Source organism: Triplophysa dalaica, chromosome 4 (assembly GCF_015846415.1).
Source record: "Triplophysa dalaica isolate WHDGS20190420 chromosome 4, ASM1584641v1, whole genome shotgun sequence".
Classification (NCBI taxonomy): Eukaryota; Metazoa; Chordata; class Actinopteri; order Cypriniformes; family Nemacheilidae; genus Triplophysa; species Triplophysa dalaica.
Genome location: NC_079545.1, coordinates 1547927 through 1572508, shown reverse-complemented (window position 1 = coordinate 1572508; position 24582 = coordinate 1547927). Strand labels below are relative to the sequence as shown.

The window sequence follows — 24582 nt, the reverse complement described above, 5'->3', positions numbered from 1 at the left end:
TTACGTAAAACCCGCAAAACAATTCATGTGACTTCCCTAAAAACGTATGATAAAGTTTTTTTGCATGATGTCTTACGAAATATCTTTTTGATCATTTATTCTATAACGTTCGTAAAAAACTACTGAAGTGTACTTGAGTAATTAATATAGTAAACTGAAGTATGTTGGCTGTGTTGCAGAATAAAGGTTAACTAAAGAGACATACACCGAAATCAAATGATATATATATCATATTATTATAGTAGATATTAGCAGGTGAGAATTAATTCTACACATGGTTTTGTATGCTGATATTTGTCTGCTTTGCCTGCAGGCCAAAGTGAGGGTATAGAGACTGTGGTTAAACCTGTCTGAAACAATTCTTTGGACCAGCCTAAATCCTTCTATGAGTCATAATAAACAAGAACACAAACCTGATTAAAAACCAGCTGATCTTGCTTTATTCTATACGATATGGTGAAACCTAATGAAGTCCATTAAAAGGTTTCGGTAACACTTTACATGGATGTTTCCTTTATGAAGCATTTATAAATGTGTTCATTAATGATTAATAAGTCATTTACAAATGCATTATAAAGCAGTTATTACCAAATAAATGAAAAGGGGATTCTAACAAAATACCTGCCAAATAGTGAGCCATTTTTAACTCACATGTTATAAATGCTTAATACATTTATTTATTCATTATTAATTTGACTCGACGCAGATTCATTATTATCTTGATGTTGTTTGCAAAATAAGCTGTCAGATCAGAGACTATAGGATGCTTTTTTCAGATATGAAATATACAATAGTAAGAAAAACCAACATAACACCCTACAGTCTCCTGTCTGACATACTATTTTGAGTCCCATAAATAATGAATAAATACATTTACTAAGCATATATAACAGGTGATTTAAAATTGACTCACTATTTGGCACGTATTTCGTCAGAATCTCTTTTTAGTCACGCAGTTATAACTGTCTTATAATGCATTTGTAAATGACTTATTAATCAAATAATGAACACATTCACAAATACTTCATAAAGGGAACCTTAATGTGAAGTGTTAATGCAAAATGATGCACATACTTCTAAATATATACTGCATTTCCACAGAATGCACTGATGACCTACTACATTTCTATAGATGTACATTCACCGGTCACACAACAAGGTTCACCCCTTGAACTATGAACTTTGGAAAACTGTATCCCACAATGCAATGCAGTTGATCTGACCTTCAACTTGCAGTGTGAAAAATGAACTAGATGCAATATGGCAAGATTTCAAACACATATTTTACAATGTTAATCAAAATCTGACATTGATTTGAAATTGTTTGTCGATTAAAACGTAGATGAATTTTATTTTATTTCTATAAACATGGAGTGTTTAGTAAGTGGTAAACAGTTTACAATGTTTATTGATGCATAATACATAGTGTGTATTTATTGGCAATATTAAATAGTCATTTAGCGCAAGGCTGAAAATAAGTGAACCCTGAAATTTAGAAACTTGAATTTTGCATCCACAGGTGCCCTCCCTCTTAAAGAATCACATTATATAGTCTAACAGCACTCTTATGTGATTTTTGCTTTAGTTTGCTTCTTTAATTCAACACATATTTCGCTTATTTAAAGGCAACATCCATGTGTGAGACAGTCACAAAAGAGAACCAGAAGGTTGATGAATTGCTTGTACATCTTGTGGCCAGCAGATGGAGCCAAAACAACAGTTATGATTCAGTGAGAAAAGTATGAATGTAAAAAAAGTGAAACGACAAAAATATTTTGAAGACTACCAAAGCGTTTGAAAAGAATTACAGCTTTCCTGTCTCTGATTTTAGTATCTCATCATGTCTATAAATCGTCCTTTGCAAATGTATGGTGCACAATGTGCAAATCACAAATATAAACACATTTTACTGCAATAAAGTGTTTATGATAATAGTGTTGAAATATTTCGATTGAGTGGCTTTCTGCTACAAAGGAAAAATGCAATAGACAGAAATTCTCACTTTAACGCCCACAAATAAGACATTCCTTCATACAGATATAAACTAAAGAGAAAAATGATTGACAGGCACATGTGTCACACACACACGTATGTATACGAAGGTAAACAGAGGCAGCAGGTGCTTCTGTCTGCCCTTTAATTACATTAACTCTGATTCATCTAATTGATATGCTAATGAGGAGGTAATTTATGCACATCCACAGCCTTTTTTAATTAATGGATAATCAGATCATATACGCTTCTGCATATTTCATCACACAAAACTGTCAGCTTTTTGATTTTGTGTTTTAAACCGTCCAGTTTAAATGAACGATTTCCTTTAACGTTTAAAAAAGGTACATTATATAGTAATACAGTGTTGTAATATCAAACTAAAATCATTTCACGACCTTGATTTGACTTAAAGACTCTAAAAATGATGTGATCAGTAAGTCTTGATGTTCTAACGTTATTTCAACTCATCAAAATCTCATCTTCAATCTTGTTTAAGTTACAGCGACTCCTCGTTGAGATTTAAAATAGCAATTAAAAAAAAATGTGTTCTGGTTTCATTATGCTTACAAATTTGAGGCAGAGATCAAATAACTTAATTGCAAAACTTTCATTTTACCTATTGTAATATCATTGGTTTAATAACACAAACATCTTTTATTTTGCTGATTGGATTGAATTGCTAGTCTTGAATGGAAGCTATTTTTAGGATGTGCCTCCAGCCATTGATCCTCTAACCCCCTTAATGTGTTGCCAACGATCACTCCCAAACTGTTACCTTCCCCCTCTGTTTTACACTACTTAGTGCTCATCAGTGAGGGCGAGTTAAACAGAGCTAATAATAATAATATTACACCACGGCAGGCAGTATTCATAAGTGCTATAAAGTGACATCATCTCACAGTTTGGAGTGATTGATGACCCAACAAACCTCACGTCAATGAACCGTCGGGCTATTGTCTGACAACCATCTGGTTTCAGGATGAATTTCATTTACCTCTGGACCAGCAACCTAGTTCAAATCAGCTCAAGTCTCCTGCATGTGCTCTTTTAAATCACCATATAATGTCTACAAGAAGATATTTAGAGAAATGTCTCAAGGTTTTTCTGTTCAAGCAATGGAAGTCAATGGGTTTCAGTGTTGTTCGGTTTTCAACATTCCTCGAAATATTTTCTTCTGTGTTCTGCAGAAGAAAGAAAGTCAAAGGGGTTTTGACAGACCTAAAGATGAATAATTGATGACAGATTTATCATTTTAGGTGAACTATCCCTTTTATAATAATAGTTTTGAAAAACATTTTATAATAACTGTATTACAGGTTAAAATGTTCCTCAAGTCACATGGTGGGGTCTTAATCATGTAAATAACCGTAGAGTATTTACTTTTCTGCTTATAATATACTCCTAATAAATAGCAAGTAAAGAAACATGTCAGTACCGGTTTTTATGAAAGTATTGTGGCGAGACAGTAAATTGTTAACGTTTGTGTGACAGAGAGAAAGAGAGAGAGATTGTGTTTTGTTTGGGGGAAATACACAAGGGAGCTCTTTCTTTCTTTCTTTTTGTCTGTTCCATCTGTCAAGGCACTCCGCTGATGCCCATGGGACACGGTGAGGAGGTGTGAGGAGTTAAAACGGACCTTAATAAAGCATTTGCCAAACGTGTCACAAAAGCCCTGTGTTCATGCATAAAGCAATGAAGAGTCTTCAGATGGAATAACAGGTATTTGTCATGAGCAGTGACTTCCTGAAATGGTTCAGAATCGATGCAGTTGTCAATTGATGCATTTCTGAGTCAGCAGGGACCTCATGGACACTGAAAAATATATCATCAACGTTCTCAACATGAGTGTTTTTAGTTAATGTGACATAACATTTTCTTTTATCTCTAACAAAACATTAAGTTAACAGAGTTTAACAGTAATTCACATGTATGAACATAATGCCCATTAATGAACATAAACACTAACAGGTGTTTCTCTTTAATGTGAAACACATAAAACAACACTTAATTAAAAAAATAACTCAGTTTTACGCAAAGAATGCTGAGAGATTATAATCCTCTGCCTAGTTTTATGTATGTTAACATAACACAGATCACTTATGTAGTGTCAACATGAAGGGATTAAGTTTGTGACGAAATTGTACAAAAATTGTGTTGATTTAACTCATTTAAATTAATCAAATTGGACAATCTTTTTTTTCAGTTGGCAATGCAATTTTGCAGTAATAACTTTGTATTACCATTTATTTAATTACATTTCTGTTTTCATTTCTGTCCCTATTATTTTCATTTTACTTGTATTTTTCTATGTTTTCTCTATTTGTAAACTGTATTTTATCCAAAATAGAATTTAAAAATGTAATATTCCTCTCCAAATCACAGTGGATCAACCGTTAGCCATAATTCATTTTGCACACAAAGTTCAGGTTTCACATGCATGTAGATTTTCTCTGATTAACAATTCACTGGATGAGATTGCAGAATATTGGGCCACATTGACTTGATGTGAAACTGATGTGGAATGTGGAGTATTACTGAATTTCAAATGCTTCATTCAATGTAAATGTTCATTCGGGTCCAATGCATTACACAAACGCATCAGAACAAAAAGATTTGTGCATTAAATCAACAAAACAGATTATTTTTACACTAAAGACTAAATAAATTCTGTATTTCTTGTGAGTGCTGAATTATGTGTGTTGTTTTCACACATGGCAGCTCACACAGGGTTTAAGGTCCGGAGGACTTTTTCCATCTTCAGGCAATTTGTTTTAATTTAAATTAGATTTTAAAGTGTACACAAAAACTAATTTGACTATTTCTCAACAACTAACTCAACAAACACAACCAACGCACCCCGTTTAATACATGTTTATATTTGTAAGAATTGACATATAGTGATCAGTTTGCTACATAGTTTTTAATAAATAATAAAATGCTCAATAAGAAATGTTTGATGTCCCAGAAACACATCTGTTCTAAAGTAAAAATAATAAGAAAACATGTAAAAAAGTGTCTTTAATTGTCCTGTTGGCATAGTGGTGTCCTTCATGAGAACGTATTAAATATGAAACATGGTCTGATCTGATCTGACAGCGGTGAGGATCTAACTACACTGCCTTTCTTCAGAACATTTTCTAAAACATTTGTTACCCACAAAATTGCAAAAGAAACATTCTTGACATATTTAACAACAAAAGTCTGTAAAAAATCTACAACTATTTTAATATTAATAACAATATGTAAAATGTTTACAGAAGAACACGTACAAACAGACAATAACAAAACAATTGCAAATACAATTAAGGTTTCTTATATTAGTCCTTAACCTAAAAATATAACTTATATCATTTGTGGGGCATTAAATAAGTCGATATGTGAGGAAGTCACCTCATAAAACTAAACCTAAATAAACATTTTCTCTAAGTGAAATGATATATATTTTCAAACAAGATTTTTAATGTGGATCATCTGTATGTGTGGTAATGTAAATCTCATCTGTAAAGACTTCTGGCATCTGTAAAATGACTGTAAACGGACTCCTCCGGCATCCTGTTTTCCGCCTGTAAGGAGTCTATTGAGACATGACCAAGAATCCTTCAGTCTCATGAAGAAATTCAACCTCTTTTTGGTATTTGTTTGGTTGAAGGCCCCTGAAGAAACTTCATCCCGATGGCAAACTCATCCCTACATCTTGAAGACTCTTGAAGGTTTGCTTCCTCATAAAAGAGATCAGACAAGACTGTGAAGACCTGAAGTGTTCTCCAAGAAGGCGACGCTGTCGGTCACAGTGCGATTCTGGACGTGGAGCTTGTGGAAAAGTTTGTCCTCTACATCGGGGGAACCACGAGGCCGGTCATTGCTGGAAAAATAAAAAAAAACATGTTGAAATATCATGCAGGAACATCAAACACAGCAACACAACAGCTCCATTAATGCGGTCACCTCTGAAGCTGTTTCCTCCTGAGGTGGGACAGACGGGTGAAGGTGAACCCTGTGGTCTCAGGACAGGAGCGAAGGCACTTTTTTGTTTGGCAGACGGTGGGAAGGATGAGAAAGACAGGAGGGTGGTGGATGAACTCGACCCTGGTACAGTGGGGCTAGATGGCATGACTGAAAGCAAGGTAGATCACATCATACACGCGTCATCATTGATGCGAATGTAAACGCTTATGAGAAGACTGATACTCACTAGCATAAGGAGAGCTGTTTGGAGAGGCACTGTTGAAGCCAGGCGACCCCGGGATACCCAGACCGCTCATGGGAACTGCCCCATAACTGGCCCCCATCCCTCCGCTGGACCCATAGGTGGAATGCTGAGGTGTGGAGGCCGATTGGTAACCCCGCGGGGACAGGCTGTTGGAGTTCCGGTTGTAACCTTGGGTTAAAAAATGAAACCTTTTAATATTTGGAACCTCAAATATAGATCTCAGACGTCACATGATCCTGGTTAAATCAGGGGTCTGACCTTGGCCACTGCTCTGCATGGATTCGCCGATGCTCACGGCAAGCTGTGTGGGGTACGAGCTGAGACCCATGACGCTGCCGTGTACGGGGGAGCTGGGCATGGCCTGGAGCTGGCTGTGGGGTCGAGGCACGCTGTACAAGGCCTCGGCGATGTCTGCGGCACGTTTCAGTAACATGTCCTGCAACGAAAGAACATCAAGAAAAACATGTGTTAAACGTAGATCTGTTAGGTGACAGCGCTCAAGAAATTCTAGCAAAATCTCACAACAAAAACGTAACTATTTTACGAAGTGGCTGAAACGATCTCATTCGTATATTGATGAACAATTTGCTCGCGTGCCAGTGATGTTAGGTTTAGGTGCGGAGTTTTTTTCAATTAATCGTTCGTTTTTGTACGATTCACAATGTATGAATGAATACGCATTAGCAACGAGGTTCAGTTTGAACAGACTCAACAGAATTTATGCACAATTTCGACACGGTCTCACGGAATCTTTTAACCTTTACAAAATAATTTGTATATATTTGTCGTCTTTGTACGATTCACAACATATGAATGCATACGAATTACCAACAAGGTTGGAAATTCAGTTTCAGCATTATCACTCAGCAGTTTAAACACAAACTGAATTTATGCCCATTTTCGACACGGACTCACGGAATCTCGCAACTTTTACAAAATAATTTGTATAAATTTGTCGTACGATCTCAATTGTACATTTTAGTACGATCTGCTTTCACACCAGAGGTTAGGTTTAGGGGTGGGGCTTCATTATTGCTTTTTTCTAAATAATTGTACAGTATTGTACGATTCCCATTTTAGACGAAGAGCTGCGAATTCAAATAGTTACAAGGTTCGGCTGACAATGTATAAGTAGCTATGTATGAGGTAAAAAACGATTTAATCGATTCAAATTAATTTGTACTATTTTCATTTAATTCGCATCATTCTTAAAGCCAAAGCTTAGCACTCCCATACATGAAATTGTTTCAATATAGAAACAGTAAAACAAATTAATTTGTTATGCACAAGTTAATATATCATGCACAATATTGTCTGTTCATGCCACACACTATGTTTTCATATGCTAAATAACGAACAGTTGCTGCGTTTTATTGGTTACCTGATTGCTGGGGGAGTTTCCGTAGAGCGACTCGACAACATCTGCCGCCCTCTTGAGTAACATTTCCTAAAGCAAAGAAATGAGCATCAGGGAGAAATACAGAGATGTGTTTGTGTGTATCTGTGCATACAGCGACGTGTACTCACTTTTGCCAGTTTTTCAGGGTCACCGGGATGTCGAGGGATGACCTTCTGAAGTCTCTGGAAGCCGTAGTCGATGGTCGGCTCATTCAGCGCTGGACATGAACATAAAGAGTTTACACATTTACACTCCGGTGACGAATGTGTTCGCGCTTGGTTTTTCATATAATTCATACGCAATTGCCACCTTGAGATGTCTGATATTTCGTGTATTCTTACCTGTGTAAATGAAGCGTCCCGGAGCTCCTTTACACAACTGCTTTGATTTGTAAGACAGCGTGACTTCAACAACTCCTGGAATATGTCGGGGAGGAGTCTGAACCCGGATAGCGTGAGGAGTGATCAACTGTCAACCCAAACACAAGCTGTTAAATGATCTACCTCGAACGATAAACAAGATGCATTTCGTTATCATTTCATCCTCCACACCTCACTCCACACCAGCATGCTGCCGAACACCACCTGAAGCCCATCAAAGAAGTTTTCTCCAATGACAATGACCATAGCTCCTCCTGAAGTCCAGCCCTCACTCGGACTGATGGCTTTGATACAGGGTGTAGCTGTAGTGTAGAGAGAAGAGACAAACTTGATCAGAACCATACGTTCATATTACTGAAGATCTCATTTCTCATCACATGCACCCAAATCTGCTCCACAAATAAACCTCACATCAAACAAACTTTGAAAAATATGTTCATCTGATTCTCACCGTATTCCATGTTGGTCTCCACCGCCTCGCCTGCATCCGCGCGGCGTGCGCGGCGCCCATGTTTGGAGTTGTTGTGAACAAACATGTTATCAGAAATGGCTAAAACAGGACCGTCCACGCTGACCGTAGTGGTCAAAGCCACCTGTGCAAAAAACACATAAAAATGTATTTAACTTGCAAACTCATTTTATGAAACAACATAAAGATTATAAAAAAAATATCTAATTCTGGATTTTTTTTTTCCTGCACATCCTGGATTACAAAATATGTACTGACACATCTCTGAGTTTTTGAACTAAAAAACACATATTTATTTGGTGCGATTGTGCAAAGTAGATTCATATATTTGCCGCTGTTTAAACAACTAAACGGATTCAAGTCTAAACAAATCACTTCAGATGAGTTTAAGACAACACACAAGAGAGAAACCCTGAGGACATGAGATGCTGTAAATATGCTTTTGAAGACATTTTTTTCTGAAGACGGTCAGAGCAGCACATCTGGATGAACGATTAGAGCCGTGAGACTCATCAAAAGTCATTTTTTTCATTGTAGAGAAAAAATAAAGTGCAGAAAAAACAACAAGGATGAAGAGAAGAGGATGGAGGGATGAAATGTCAGACAGAGACGCTGCTAGTGAAAGACGAGTGAGAGGAAGTGAAGCAGCAGAGTCCCCGGTGAGCACTTCCTGGGTCACAGAGTCTGACCTCTCCATCTGGAGCCCATCACTCAAATCCTGACAACATCCTCAAGAACCTCCACTAGTTTCATTACGCTTCTGCTCCTTCAAAACTCACACTTTCTCTCTTTAAATGAAGCTCATTGTGTAGGAATTGGCCTTATGAAAATCAACAATAATAAACATCCTTAAATTTACCAGAGGATCAAAACCCTTTGCCTTCAGAAACTATATCTTGAAAAGATTTATTTTTGGTTGAACCTGTTTTAACTCGCGTTTAAAATCAAAAGCAACTAAATATATTCAAATATATCCTAGTAAATACATCTTATATTTATCATTCACGGAACAAATATAACACAAGGAATGCTGTATTTGATTTGTTTCTTTGTATGAAAATGTACTATAAAAAAATAAGTGTATTGTCTAAATGTCTTTAAAACCACATACATTTGCTAAACTTGTTTAAAATGATTTGATATTCCCACTAGACACAACAAGATGCTCTGTTCATTTGTTGAATTCTGCAGTGAGAGAAATGACAGGATACCTGAAATCTCCTCATGTCTCTGGGGTTTCCCGCTGTCTTCAGACAGTTCTGATTGCATTTCAGGAAAAACTTCAGGAAAAATCTGCAGGAGACAAAATCAAAGGACAACTGAATATACATCCAAATTTTATACAGTCCTTTAATGATGGAACCGAGTCATAAATGTAAAAATGCACTGAAAACTAGGTTTCTGAAATTTCCACAGGACAAGGATTTATTGAAAGGCGGAAAGTTTGATTTCTCTAATTTATTTACATTAACACAGTCATCTCATATTCATACTCTAGTGACGGGTTTATTCCCTATACTTACAATAAACCAAACATGATGTGTTTGGTTCCAAAATGAGATAACTCATTTTTTTTATTCAAAAATGTTTTACTTTGTTATTATGTTTTTATTGTGTTTCATTGCGTTTATATTGTGTTAGTTAGCTTTATTTCTTGAGGTATTATGGCTCAAATCAAAACCAATATTAAAGTATTTTTTAAATATTTAAAAAAACTGAGTTATCTCATTTTGGAACCAAACTCTTCATATGTTTACAGTTTCATGGGACGCGCGCCGGGATTGCAGCTAACTTCCGATCTGCGTTTGGCTAGTGTCTAATAATATAACTATTTATCACATCTTATTTAATTTATGTTAATAATGATATGTATTGTTATTCAACTGTATACGCTTTGATCCACCAGCCTGACAAGCGGGTCTGTGAACGGCGCCGTAATGGCTGCTGGACCGGATGGCTGCTTGCCGGAGCTGGATTAACTTCCCTTGTTGCAAGTCGTGTCTATGGTGTATTATGTGTATTTGTTTTGTATTTGTATTTTGTATTTTGCTAACATTTCACCATATGATTGTGAAGTTAAAGTCATTTTGAAAGACGAGTGCTGATAATAACTTAAGTTGTCAGTTTCAACAGCCTTTAGTTTCTGTAAGTTTTCATCAGTGTACTTTTTCAGCTCTTTGATACTGTTTTTAATATCTAAATCCTGTGTGTCTCTCTCTCCACATTAAACATCAACTTTTCATCCCATTATGAAACTGTATCTCACACCTGCGAGTGGGTGAATTAAAGCACATCGTGCAGCCACGCATTAACATGCATTAGCCCCCCCCATCACTCACTTAGCATGCAAATCTCTGAGGCTCGATGCCTCGCACCTTCTGCCACGCATCCATTCGCTGCATCATAATTAAAGGGATCTTGCATAATTAATGAGGACAACCTTGTTACTTCAGCATCCCTCTCTCTCGTCTCGTGTATACAAAAGTCTAATCCAGCGTCTGATCCTCATTGTTGTGCTTCATTCTTCTCACTTAAAAACTGTTTACATTGTTGTCAGATCAACTTAAACACAACCTAACAAAACATCAAAAGAAGATATTTGGAGAAATGTCTCAGTGGTTTTGTTCGTGCAATGGAAGTCAATGAGGTTCAGTGTTGTTTGATTATCAACGTTCTTCAAAACATCTTCTCATACAGGTTTGGATTTCGTTTTCATTTTTTGGATGAACTATCCCTTTAAGAAACCCTTGTATCAGTGTTTTAGAGGATACGTGATGAATGTCGTCTACAGATATCACCAGATGAATTCATCTAGCTCTTGATACTCACATCAGAATGAGTGGTTAGGAAACACAGACAAAAGACAGGCCCTCATCTTAAAAGCGGGGTCAGTTTGCACGGTGGGGTGTCTGTGACCGGACCCCTCAGAGGGCTTTGTGTGCATCTGCTCCGCTTCTCAACACTACATGAGCCACTCGCCGAGGGGTCCACGCTTTCTGAAGGTGACAACTTGCTTAACCCAAAAAGTAAAATAAAATGCACAGGTTTAAAGGTAAAACTCTTCTGTACGGGACCACTCAGGTAAAACACAGATCTGCACTCGCAAAGAAGTAAAGTCACAAGAATACAAAGAGGGGAAACCTCCAGAACCTCCTGAATTTGAATATGGACAAATATTTTTCATAGATTTCAAATTCATGTTATAGTTTTCCTGTCTTTTGTTCTTTCTTTTTGGCATATTTCCATTTGATCTTGAATGGCACGATTTTAACATGTTTTCTGTAAAGCTGCTGTTGTAAAGCAACAATTGTGAAGAAATACAATTGAAGAGAGTTTTTTTCAGTTCTTTTTAAGTGGCTTTAAACTTATGAACTTTGGCTCATTAAATCCATCCAAAATGTTTTAACCGTGTTTATTATCATTAAACCTCTATTGCTTCATATGTGTTCATACATGTTGAAATAAACATAAACTAAGATAAGAATTATTGTTGAAATATCATTAAATTCATGATAACTAATATGGTTTTAACAAAAGGAACCTGATCGTAATGTGTTTTCTTATAATCTGAAGCGATAAACCAAAGAACACACAGGTGACTTCAGATCACACAAGATCGGATCAAAATGGAGTTGTTTGTTATTTCAACCAACAACAATTCTCAACATTTGACTCTGTAAGAGCAGACATGCAAACATTGCTATTCAATAGTATATTTTTACAGCACAAAAAGCAAATAAACAATCCAAAACATGGTCGTCTTTGGATTTAGATTTGTTTTTTGGAACCCTACCCGTCATCAAACCGTGGACTTTTATTGGTCTAATTTACCAAGTTAAAGGGACAGTTTCCCAAAAAATTAACATTCTGACACGAATTACTCACTTCTAGTTATTCCAAATCTGTAAACATTTCTTTGTTTGGTTGAACACACAGAAAGATTTTTGGACAAATGCTTGTAACCAAACCATTCTTGGACCCCATTGACTCACATAGTAGGAAAAATTACACTAGTAGTCAAAAGTGTCCCAGAACTGTTTGCTGTCCTACATTCTTCCAAATATCTTCTATTGTGCTCAACAGAACCAAAAAATTATAGACTCATTTTTCTTACTATGTGAGTCAATGGGGTCCAAGAATGGTTTGGTTACAAGCATTCTTCCAAATATCTTTCTCCGTGTTCAACCAAACAAAGAAATGTTTACAGATTTGGAACAACTCGAATGTCAGTAAATGATGACAAAATCGTTATTTTAATAAACTAAGAGCTTGAGTTTTACAGACTATAACATGAATGTTTGAAAAGGAACTCACATCATTAGCTAATAATGAAAATGTGTAGTTGCATTGTGTATTTTTCAATGAGCCTACTATAGTATTTTATTTAAATGTATTCTAAACGTGCATGTAAAGCATTCATGCTTATTTTATTTCTCGTGAAAAAATTAAATAAAATCAAAATATGTTCAAGATAACCAGATGTGTATCATGTTTGATCCGCGTGAATTTGCACTGGAGGCTCAGAATGTTGATATTTTAGATTCAGGGACATCGTTCATCAGTGTTTCCTCTTGTCTATCTCACGGCCTCCCACCCATCTTAGAAAAACACAACAGTGTCATGACATGGAGCGGCGAGGGGGGGAATTAGGAAACCAGATGTGTGGCGTCGAAACGCTGACAGGCATCAGAAGCAACGCTTCAACAACTGTACACCACATGTGTGAGAGATTCGCATAAACCGTCACCACGGTATCCAGCTTTAAATACCAATATCACTTCAGATGAAGCTGAGAAAGAAAGTATTTCACCTCATGAGTGATGTTATGATGATCCGACTCACAACCTAAAGTCAAACTTAAAACAAAGTATTCAAAATGACATGAACGATACACCCGTGATGAATAAAAAGCAGTTTGTCTGACTTGTTGTATGAGTATAAATGCATGTTGTTGAAGCGGACGGTTGAGGGGGGAGATTTTTGGAGGTGTTGGGTAGCAGAGGTTAGTTGGGGGCGGTCATAAATACCCCTCGCTCTGAAAATCCCCTGGCAGACTTGGGGCCAGACTGGTCGAGGGGTTAACAGGGCACGTTCCCAACCTGTGACCCCGCTAACAGGGCACACAGAAACGCCGGCTCCAAAAACCAATACCTCCATCACCACATACCAAACCGAGACCTTTCACACCCCCTTCACTCCAAGAAAAACAACAACTTTTTCCACGACTCTTGCATTACATGAAAACACTTTTTGACGGGAGAATGCATTTCTTATTGCTCTTTGATGGCTTAGAAGAACTGATGCAGTTGTGTTTCATTCAAGATGCTTTTCCTAAAATTGCTTATGAGAAATGAAAACAGAATCAAATGAGAGAGTCATAGTTGGAGGTGTAAAATGAATGTAGACTGTCGAGGTCAAATCATCTGGATTTGAGTAACCAAACAGATCTCGACCCCAATTGACTCCCATAGTAGGAAAAAATTCAAAGGTAGTCAAAACGTGACCCAGAACTGTTTGCTGTCCTACATTCTTCAAGATATCATCTTTTGTGTTCAACAGCACAAAAATGATATTTTGTAATTTTTCCAACTATGGTTATTAATGAGGGTCGAGATCTGTTTGGTTGTAAGCATTCTTCCAAATATCTTCCTAAATTTATACAGATTTGCAACAACTGGAAGGTGTGTTCATTTCTTCATTTTTGGGTGAAGTATCCCTTTGAGATCTCATCTGTTATTTCACTTCTGAGCTTGTATGAAAAACACCAGCACAGTTTGTTACTGTGTGTGCAGTTATTTAAGACAACTAATGAAACGTCTTCATGGCTGTGAGTAAACAAAGGCAGCGCTCGACGTGTGAAGAAGAGACTGTCAGGCAGGAGAAGAGAAGAAGAGATGTCTGCTTAATTAGCCAGTAATGATAGGATCTGACAAACAACATCTGTTTCCAAATTGAGATGGTGATGGGGGGTGAGAGAAACGGAGGATGCCACCAGTCATTCACATGAACGTCTCCAACAAAAACAAAAAAAGAAGAAGAGATGCTGATAACTAACATCTAATCCAGTGCTCGGATTGCTTGCAAATTTTTCACTCTCATAGACATCAATGAGATGGAAGTGCAAACCTTCCCGAATCTGTGTCTCGGATAATTCTCCGGAGAAATCTCACATATGTTGAGAAGTTTGAGAAGAGATGTCAACAATGTGTCAAACTGAGCTCAGATTTGTCAAGTCAGCAATCAAATGTCAATATTTTTAAAGATCTCAATATCAACTCAAACATTTCTCATCAAATTTATACAAATATTTGACCTCTACAATCTACTTTCATTTACACCTCTAGACTCTTCATATGTTTCAACAATCACACCCTCCTTTGTGTCTGTTTTTAATGAGAACTCTCAAAACATCTCCTGAGCTATGAAAGAGCAACATCTGAGTAATCGGCACTTTTATACTGTGTCAACTTGCCAACTTTGTAACTAGTAAAAAGTGATACTAATGTTGTTTTATGTCTACAAATAAAAAAGAAAACTGAACAGGACAATACGAGAGGATCTGGGATCTTTCAGAGGTGCTGTAACCTAATGTCCGTGTCTAATGCACAGCAAATGTGCCCACATGCAGACGGGAGGAAAGTGGAGGGGGAAACTGTGTTGGAAAGGATCAAGAGGAGGAGAGATACTGACACGGCTCACAGCGGGCCTGCTGAGATGCTGTCAATGGTCCCATCAGCTCTCGCCCTGCCCTGAGTCCTGACAGATTCATCAAACACACACACAGATCTCTCATAAGCATTAGCCACTTCTCCGATTTAAGATAAATTGACTCAAATCTCTGATCTTGGTGAAATGCATCTCAAATCCTGAAGTACATAAACAGCAGTGTGTCTGGAGAGAATGTTGAGGAATTTATCTTGAGACCATCAGATGGATTTCATCCCCTCCAGATTACTGCTGAGCAGACACACACACAAACAAACAGAGGGGCCGGGTTAACATCAGGGGGCTTCATTCATTAGTGAAATTTAGGCATTCAAGCATGCACACACACACACGCGCGCACACACACACTCACACAGACACACACATGCACGCAAAAATACACGCAAGAACACAGATACATGCACACGGACGCACACACACATGGATGCACGTGCACTCACCCACACAGACACACACACATGCACGCACAAACACACGCAAACAAATACAAATATTAACACAGACGCACACATACATGCACGCCTGCACACCCACAAACACACAGATGCACGTACACACACATGCACGTATGCATACATACATACACACACACATGCACAAACCATTAAACCACAGGTTTGATACACAAAGTTAAAGATGCTGGCATCCCCGTCACCATGGAAACTTTACATTCACGATCAATTCGAGCTGCTTCCTCACATTTTTGCTTCACCACATTTGCATCGTGAACACAATTTTGCACAAATGTACTTCATGAATATAAATGTACTCGCCTCTTGAATATTAATCATGATTATTTTTGTCTTTTGTGCTCAATGATTTTTTAATTTTGGGGCAATTTAGTAATGTCTTAAAGTGTGCACGTGTGAGGGGGGTCACAAAACCAACTATTGACAAAATGGTATCTTATTGATTATTTTGATTCTCTGGTTTGTTTGCTCATAACCCCGCGGAAAGTACAATCAATTAGAGAGATATTGCAAGGAATTGATTCCCCGTTCGGACCCTCTCAACCCCCACTGGTAGAACACACGCATTTATTGAACACGCCACTGATTTGCAAACCCTCCAGCTGGTGTTCACCAAGTGTTTACTACTGAGATCATAGTGAAGAAGTACCCTTTAATACATGATTTACCATCTGCACATTCAAAATCAATGCTTTTACATTGACACAATATACCAATGCATTTTTTTAACCCCTACGACACACAAAAAATATTCTACATGCACCAAATTCTCTTTCAAACTCTTTTTGAAGACCTGAAAGAAGATTTATTGCCATAAGGAACCTAATGCCATGATGGACAGCAGATGTAGAGCATTCGCTTGGTTCTCTTTAGCATCATCGATATCAAACCGATCAACGGCAGGCAAAGTTCTGAGCAACATGATGTGACCAAAGCCTCCTTGAGGATCAGCTGAGAGCCATTCTCTCTCCTTTCACTAATAACAGGATTAGCCGGGGCAGGGGTGAGGGGGTCAGAAAGGGGGAGGAGAGAGAGACAGACCAAGCAGCAGGTCTAAACAAAATGGGCACAGATTAAAAAAAGAGGGGGCTGTCGGAGGGATTTCAATTCCCTCATGCGTTGGGGGGCGTCCCGGTGGGCCTGACTAATTATATCAATATTAGACTGAAGGGTTGTAGGTGGCAGAGGAAGAAAAATAAAGAATTAAGTGCAATTTCTTATAGCTCCTCGACAACTTATGTTAACCTCATTTGTTGGTTTTAATTCTTTTGATTAATATTAGAAATGGTGTGCGCTCAATCTAAGCTTTATAATAGGCTTCTCATGAATGTTTTAACACACAATGCTCTACAATTAAATATGTATACGCTCTTAATTTGCCATCGTTGTAAAGATAACAAAAGCAGTTCGATTTTCTCAGCAGTGTTTGTCTACAGAAATGCAGTCTGTCGATACCAAAAATGGATGTTTAAGGCCTTCGTTTTATTGAACCTTTGGGTATACCCGGCCTTGTTGGGGGAATTGAAGGGATAAAAAAGGAGAGAGAGAGAGAGAGAGGAAAAGGAAAGAAAAGTCACTGAGTAAAGAATAAAAACAGCTGTGGCTCTTAGGAATTCTGGGAAAATCTGAGAGATGACGGTTCGCGTTTTTCTACTTTTGAGAAAGATTCTCAGAGACACTTTGTAAACACTGTTAGCTCCAACAGAAAATGATCTGATTGTATTGAATCTGATCGTGACACAAATCTATATATGTTATATACATGAATACTGCTAAATGTCTAAATGTAAATGTAAATGAGTAAAACGCTTGTTTTATTGTGAGCTGGATTGTGAAGCTCTACTTGTCTGAATATAACCAAAACAATCTCATGGCAATTCGTAATTATTTAACAACACTCTAAAAGATAAAGTTGCTTAGAAGGTTCTTCACAGAGATGCCATAGAAGAACCACTTTTGGTTGCACAAAGAACCATTTAGTCAAAGGTTCTTTAAAGAACCACCTCTTTTCTACATTTTAATAATCTGAAGAACCTTTTTTTGCCACAAAAAACTGTTTGTAAGGCAGAAAGTTTCATTAACAAACCATTTAGACGAAAAACGTTGTTCTATGGCACCGTGAAGCACCTTTATTTTTAAGAGGGAAGGCGCCCCTGTTCAAAAAACAGCATATGCTGGGTTAGGTATGTTTTGATGCTAGTTTGCTGGTTTGTGCTGGTTTAAGATGGTCATGTGTTGGTTCCTCACCATCTTAAACCAGCTCAGGACCACCTAATGATCAGCATATTACCATCTTAAAGCAGCATCTGATCAGCTTAAACAAGCACAAACCAGCATCAAAACAAACCCACCCTGTTGGAAGAAACAGCATATGGTGGGTTAGGTATGTTTTGATGCTGGTTTCTGGTTTTAGCTGGTCTTGTGCTGTTTTAATATGGTCATGTGCTGGTTCCACACCAGCTTAAATGGCTCAAAACCAGCTTAAACCTGTACATGACCAGCTAAGACCAGCTAAGACCAGCACATGACCATCTTTTAAAGCAGCACAAACCAGCAAACCAGGATCAAAACCTACCTACCCTGTTGAAGAAAAACAGCATATACTGGGTTAGGTATGTTTTGATGCTGGTTTGCTGGTTTGTGCTGGTTTAAGACGGTCCAGCACATGACCATATTAAAACAGCACAAGACCAGGTAAAACCAGAAACCAGCATCAAAACATACCTAACCCACCATATGCTGTTTTTTCCAACAGGGTAGGTGTTGTGATGCTGGTTTGTGCTGGTTTTACATGGTCATGTGCTGGTCTTAGCTGGTCATGTGATAGTTGTAGCTGGTCATGTGTCCTGAGATATTTAAGCTGGCGAGAAACCATCACATGACCAGCTAAAACTATCAAACGACCAGTTAAAACCAGCGTAAACCAGCACAGACCAGCAAACCATCAAAACATACCTGACCAAGCATATGCAGTTTTTTTCAACAGGACGCCTAATTTGTATAAATTGGTTTGATCTCGTTCCTACCTTTTCGGTTTTTGATCTGCTTTTGCTGCAGTGACATGACACTGAGGGGCGGGGCTTGATTACAGCTTTTTCTAAATACTGAACATTTCTGGATGGTTCACATCCTACAAATTCTTAGGAATGAGCCACCTTCTAAATATTCACGAATTCCCTTTAGACCACGCTGAATGAAACCCAGCAACGCAACAACACCTGTGCTTTTTCACAGCGACAAGGTATCTCGCTTCCAGCTTGCGTTCCAAAACAATCTTGAACCCAAACAGTCATTTATATATAATATATAATAATTTCTTTGGATTTCCTTTTCTTTTAATCTTACTGCTTGCACAAGAACAGTAACCGGTGGCTTTAAACAACCAAAACCTTTCAAACGTGTACATCTCAGATCGTTGTGATGAAAACAGTTGCGCTTACCTGTCAATGATGACGGGGTCGGACGGCGTCTCGTTGCGATTGCCGCAGCTTTTCTTCTCACAACAGCGACTGTGCATAAAAACAGAAGATTGATTGTCACAGGCAACGTAACGTCACGACAACTTTGATGGAGACCAACAATCTGTCACATTGATTGTGACTGATCAAACTCAACCCCTGCTTACCTACACACACACACACACACACAAGACCCTTCTGTCTGTTCAACCCCCCCCCACACACACCAGCATAACAAAAGTGCCCCCCACCCCTGGCCATCTGCCTATATGCTTTCTATTTCTCCCGTAGCCCACGAGCCCCCCGTCAGAGAGAGTCACTCCCCAGCTGTGTCGCCTGCCCTCCGCACCCCCGTCCCCATCAGCTCCGTTATTAACCAGCTGTGAGCGCCCACTCGGGCATCTGCTGGCTACACAATGGAGGCAGAGCCGGTTGGGACTCCCCCTCTGCCCTCCCTGATGCCGTCCCCACGCCTGAGGTCACCGCCGCACACCCCCTGTCCTTTCTGTCTCATGTGACACTCGCCGTCCCCATCTCTCTCTCAGCCCAGCTGCTTTATACTCTCTCAGAAATTAACTTGTACTGGTCCTGTACATTAAACGTTTAGCCTCAGGTCGGTGCACCCATGATGTCTTTCTGCAATGTTAAAAATGACTTTTATGCTCTCAGAAGAAGGCGTGTCCTTTGACAGGTGCGTTTTCGGCATGTGGGTCGTGTTGTTAAAGAAGCACGGGTAACAAACGCATTTCATTGCAAAAGCAAAAAAAAAAATATTTTGCTTCCCATGCAATTCTGACAGATGTTTTTGAGATTCTGATGTTTGTCGACCGATGTCATTCTTGAAACAAGATTACAAGATAGTATATTTTAGTTGAGTAGGGTAGTAATCTGTTGTGTTTTGTTGTGTGTTTGTTGTTTACTAACCTGCACATGACTTCATGAGTCAGCAGAACGCGGCACATTTCTGGATTCTTGTTCTGTCCTTCATATGTTATGGGCTAAACCACAGAGAACAAAATATATAGCAAAATATATAGCAAAGTATTTCTTGCATGTTGAAAGTCACCAGTTTTGGAAACAGCCTGAAGGAGATCTACCTGTTTAGTAACTGAATCAATGAGTCGTGCGTAAAGGTCCTGTTCTGTGCGAACGCCTGTCGACAAACACGACAAAACAATATTCGTTCATGTCTGGAGTATGAAACGGTGCGTTGAGGTTACTCTTTCTTTTTATTTCAATCAATTAGGGAAATTAAATTAAATGTAAATCAGACAATCACATTGTTAGCATTGTTTGTATACAAAAACTTTAAATATAGAATACTTGGCATCCCAACACACAGAAAAATCTAAAAATGTAGACAGCCTGAAGAGATGCCCGTACCGTTACTATAGAGGAGCTGAAGTTTGTAATGAGTCCCATTGTTGGTCTTTTCTCCCGTCTGTTCCTTAGAACAAGAGCCATGACAGAAACAGAAAGAACAAAAAAATCTGATGATGCCAAATTCAAACTGACAAAAATATATACCCAATTCAACATCTAGCAATGCCAACGCAGAGAATAAACAGGAGGAGGACAGAAGATAAGGAGTTTTTTTGGCCTGTATATCAGATGTTCATGTGATGTGAATTATGCTGCAGATAATACCTTGTCCTGCTCCACAAAGTCAACAAAAGCTGTCCTCTCCACCTCCACGGGCTGTCCATTACGATCATAGAGTGCCAGAACATAATGGAAGAAGTTGGATTTTCTGAGGTTGGAGGGAGGCTGCTTCTCAAAGTGAGCACGAGATAAAGCCACTCCGCTGTGTGCAACAAACAACACTCACTTTATTCATCCATTCACTTATTTATACATTACTTTCACACAACATAGCCTTCATTAAACCGAAAATAAGTTTAGTGCTGCTCAGACATGATCATAAAACAATCTTCCTCATGTGAAACTGACTTGCACTCCTAGAAATCTCTTTCTGATTTCCCAAAACAGTTAAGTACTTAATTCATGCACACACTCATTATTTGTTGGACACTTGTTATGTATTATGCAAATGTAATTGGACATATTTGTGTAGTCCAAAACAAAAGTTAAGATTTAAAGTTTGGATTTGTTAGGATATTTCCTATCAAATAATGTACTTGACTTTATTGTTTTGTTGACATGTAAATAACGTTTCATTACCAAATAAAATGTAAAAAAATGCTTTTCTGATATGAACTAATATTTCCTATTAGTTTGATTTGAATCATCCAAAAATTATAACTTTGTTAATTTTACAGATAAAGTGATGAATCTGGTGCTTCCGAAGACCATGGATAAGAAGATTTGGTTTACATTAAGAAATGTGTTATTTAACATTTATTTCTGCATATTATTTGATTTCACTAAATTCGATTCAAAGTTCTAGATTTGTTAAACCCTCACTAAACGAATCGCTGACAAAACACGTCTTTTAAAAAGTGTTTTATATGTGTGTTTGTATTTAAAGGAATATCAGTTCATCGTGTTAAACGTGAAACGTTTAGAAAGCACAATATAAACGCGTTGAATCATCTGAAATGATGTCAATAAATAAACTTTTCGATTCTGTTTTATGACATATAAAAGGATTGCTTTGTTTCACTTTATCCTTTAACACAATATATTTGACTGAATGTTAATGTCTAAATGTTAACATAATACAGCCGAGAGCTGACAACGAACAATAGAGCAATTTTCATCAGTTACAGAACTTAAAAATATCAGTGCAGGCTTCAGAACTGACCGGTCTTTTAAGCTTAATATTGACTATTTTGAATTATTTGCATATATTTATATTATAAGATGATTAATTATATAAATTATAAATATGCTATGATGGGTAATATTTTTTTACTATATATTTTTTTCTTTAAAGTCTGAAGAACTTTTTTCCAAAACAAATGCCTGGATGCTAAAGGTTCAAAGAAGGAATTTCAAAGAAATTGGATTAAACCAAAGGGAACGAAACGCGTTAAAAACAATCGGTGTTGAAGTGGCGAGTTCAAGACGTGTCTTTAGATAACATTATTAATGAGTGACAGCTCGGCTTTTTGTTGTATTGTCGTGTTTTGTTTCGTCCCTTTCAGTGGGCTCGTGACTCTGTCACTGTGGGACAGAAGGCGAGCTGAGCCTCGTGTCTGTCTGAACTCTCGAGCCATTCATCTCCGGTGTCAATTTACATCCACAGCCACGGAAAACACTGACCTGTTGCTGTAGTTATTATCCACACGAGTGTGTTTGAAAAGAAGTGTGCTTTTTAATTCAAAACCATTTGCGCGCGTGGAAACTGCAGAATGATGATGCGCACACGACGCGGAGCAATACGTGTTTTAAACCTCTGTTCTTCTGTAACAAGTATGTGCTATATAATGTATTGATTTTGTTTAGAAAAAAGTCATTAGGAAAATTGACCTCGGTTTTATTATAGTGACAGTGCAATAACCATGTTTACCATTACTGTATTTACTACAAATATGGTTAAACTATTTATTTGTGGTGGACCAAGGAACATTTTGATGACTCTTGCTACAAATAAAATGCTTGCTATAATTAAGCCATGGTATTCTTCATTAAAGTAGCCTATTCTCAATCAGTGATGCGCCTTTCAATATAAAGACTACAAATAAAAGAAGTTTGTGTACCTTTGTGCCGCAATGTTTGCATCAATAACGCCGACATTTCGCACCCAGGAACGAACAGCATCCATTTCTTCAAAACTTTGCGATTTCGATCCAATGACGCTTCTGTCCGAGTGATCGTGACTTCCAAACATTTACAAAAAAACGCAAAGACCAGGTACCCTCCTGTGCCAAACGTCAGAAGGACTACAACAAACAATCAAGTTTCTGATGACAACTTGGTTTCTCTACGTTTCTTAGAAACAGACGATTCTCCAAAACAGACGTGAGATGTCCTCCGCACTTCTTTTCATGAGTTGTTTGAAACCCTGCCTTCTTGGTGTATATGTGTCCTGTTTCTAGAACCATGCATCGTTGGACCCTTACGCTCACCTGTTCAAGAGAAACATTTAATTCCCAAAGATTGTCGTTCTCTGCAGACTTACTTCTACAAATTCACAAGCTCAAAACAGAAGAGAAACTCGATGTACATCCACGAGAGACTCGCGACTGCGCGCTGCGCTGATGGGGAATGGTGAGGATGCGGATGGGGCGATCTTTAAAAACACGAGGACGTGATGATGCAGTCAGTCCATTGGGACCTGCGGTATAAATGGGTTGCACTGCCAAAGCTGGAGAAAAAGGGAGGGGCAAAGCCGTGTTTGGATCATTAAAGAAAAGAGTCTGGCTCGAGGTCGATTTCCTGACGTCCGATTTTAGATCTTAATGGAGATAAATCATTCAACATTCAATATTCAAGGAACTTATTTTACAACAGAATTGCATCTGTTGTAAAATGATGTGAGATTTTGCATGCATGGTCGAATGGATTAAAGTGTCTCCTTAAATAAATAATAGTATTTTTGTAACAGAGTGAAAATGTAAGGAAATACGCACTCTAAATGCACCATGCACTTCCGTTTATTCATTGCATGTTTATTTTTCGATAAAGTGATTCACCAACAACATGAAACACCATTGCATGAATCTAAACGTCCCCACTTCTTTCCCAGTAAACGTATCTATTACAAAGAAAATGAATTTAAAAAGGGCTCATCTGACATCTGCGGGCAGAGACGCGGCAGACGGGCAAAACAATGAGATTTTTCTCAACTTTTTTCAGCGCATTTCCTCTCTCGTCTGGCGCATGCTCGATGAGAAGCGGCTTTTCATCTTTTCTTGCTACTGGATGGGGTCATTGTCTGTGCGTGGGGCTCAAATAACTAAACAATAAGTGAGACCCCCACCCTCACACACACCACCACCCGGCTTATACCCACCATCTGCCAGCACGCTCGGAGTCAGCTGTTCACCCTATTATGTGACCTGTTGCGGAATCCATATACCCGGCAACGTTTTCTCAATCAGTGACTGCGACATTATACCACATTTACATTCGTTCAGGCAATGGTGTAAACATTGCTTCTTCGAGTGACTGATTTTAAGGGTATTTTTCCAAAGGCATTTAACGTAAATAATTGCGTTTGCTAATATTTGCGAATTCTCTCAATGATTAATCTTTTGGAGCATTTTAGAACCACAAATATAACGATTATTGTCTTCATTATTGCTCTTATCAATCGTCTGTTTCACAAAGAGACATTTAACAAAGAACATAAAATGTATAATTAATAATTTCTCAAATTAGTGCATATGCGCTTCTTTACGTTTCACTTTTTGAAAATTATGCTTTAACTATAGTAGTATTTTCCTTAACCACAGGTTTGCTATGGTCTCACCAATAACCATAGTTTAAAATTTGTTGTCAAACTATCATAAATGATGGTAATCTATCCGCCATATACCACAATTTGAAAACATAGTAAATTTTCTTAAG

The 24582-nt window shown here is 38.0% G+C and overlaps 1 protein-coding gene across 1 annotated transcript; it reads right to left on the bottom strand.

The window, feature by feature from the left end:
• Positions 1 to 5370: 5370 nt before the first annotated feature.
• On the bottom strand, positions 5371 to 23195 carry ebf2 (EBF transcription factor 2). The gene is made up of 16 exons (XM_056745935.1): positions 22770 to 23195; positions 20755 to 20911; positions 20491 to 20554; positions 20205 to 20260; positions 20032 to 20105; positions 19090 to 19158; positions 9665 to 9746; positions 8436 to 8577; positions 8156 to 8286; positions 7946 to 8072; positions 7733 to 7821; positions 7587 to 7652; positions 6464 to 6641; positions 6188 to 6373; positions 5941 to 6108; positions 5371 to 5857 (listed from the first exon to the last, which is right to left on the bottom strand). Exons 1-16 carry the CDS (start codon positions 22898 to 22900, stop codon positions 5826 to 5828), a joined length of 1752 nt encoding a protein of 583 aa, XP_056601913.1. The 5' UTR covers positions 22901 to 23195; the 3' UTR covers positions 5371 to 5825.
• Between the last annotated feature and the right edge of the window lie 1387 nt (positions 23196 to 24582).

Excerpts from the sequence above, each read along its gene's own strand:
- ebf2 (XM_056745935.1), bottom strand. The coding sequence starts at position 22,900 with ATGTTTGGAAGTCACGATCACTCGGACAGAAGCGTCATTGGATCGAAA. Across the intron at positions 20,912-22,769 it reads GCAAACATTGCGGCACAAAG|CGGAGTGGCTTTATCTCGTG; the intron begins GTACACAAACTT and ends TGTTGCACACAG. Across the intron at positions 6,109-6,187 it reads AAACAGCTCTCCTTATGCTA|TCATGCCATCTAGCCCCACT; the intron begins GTGAGTATCAGT and ends CCTTGCTTTCAG.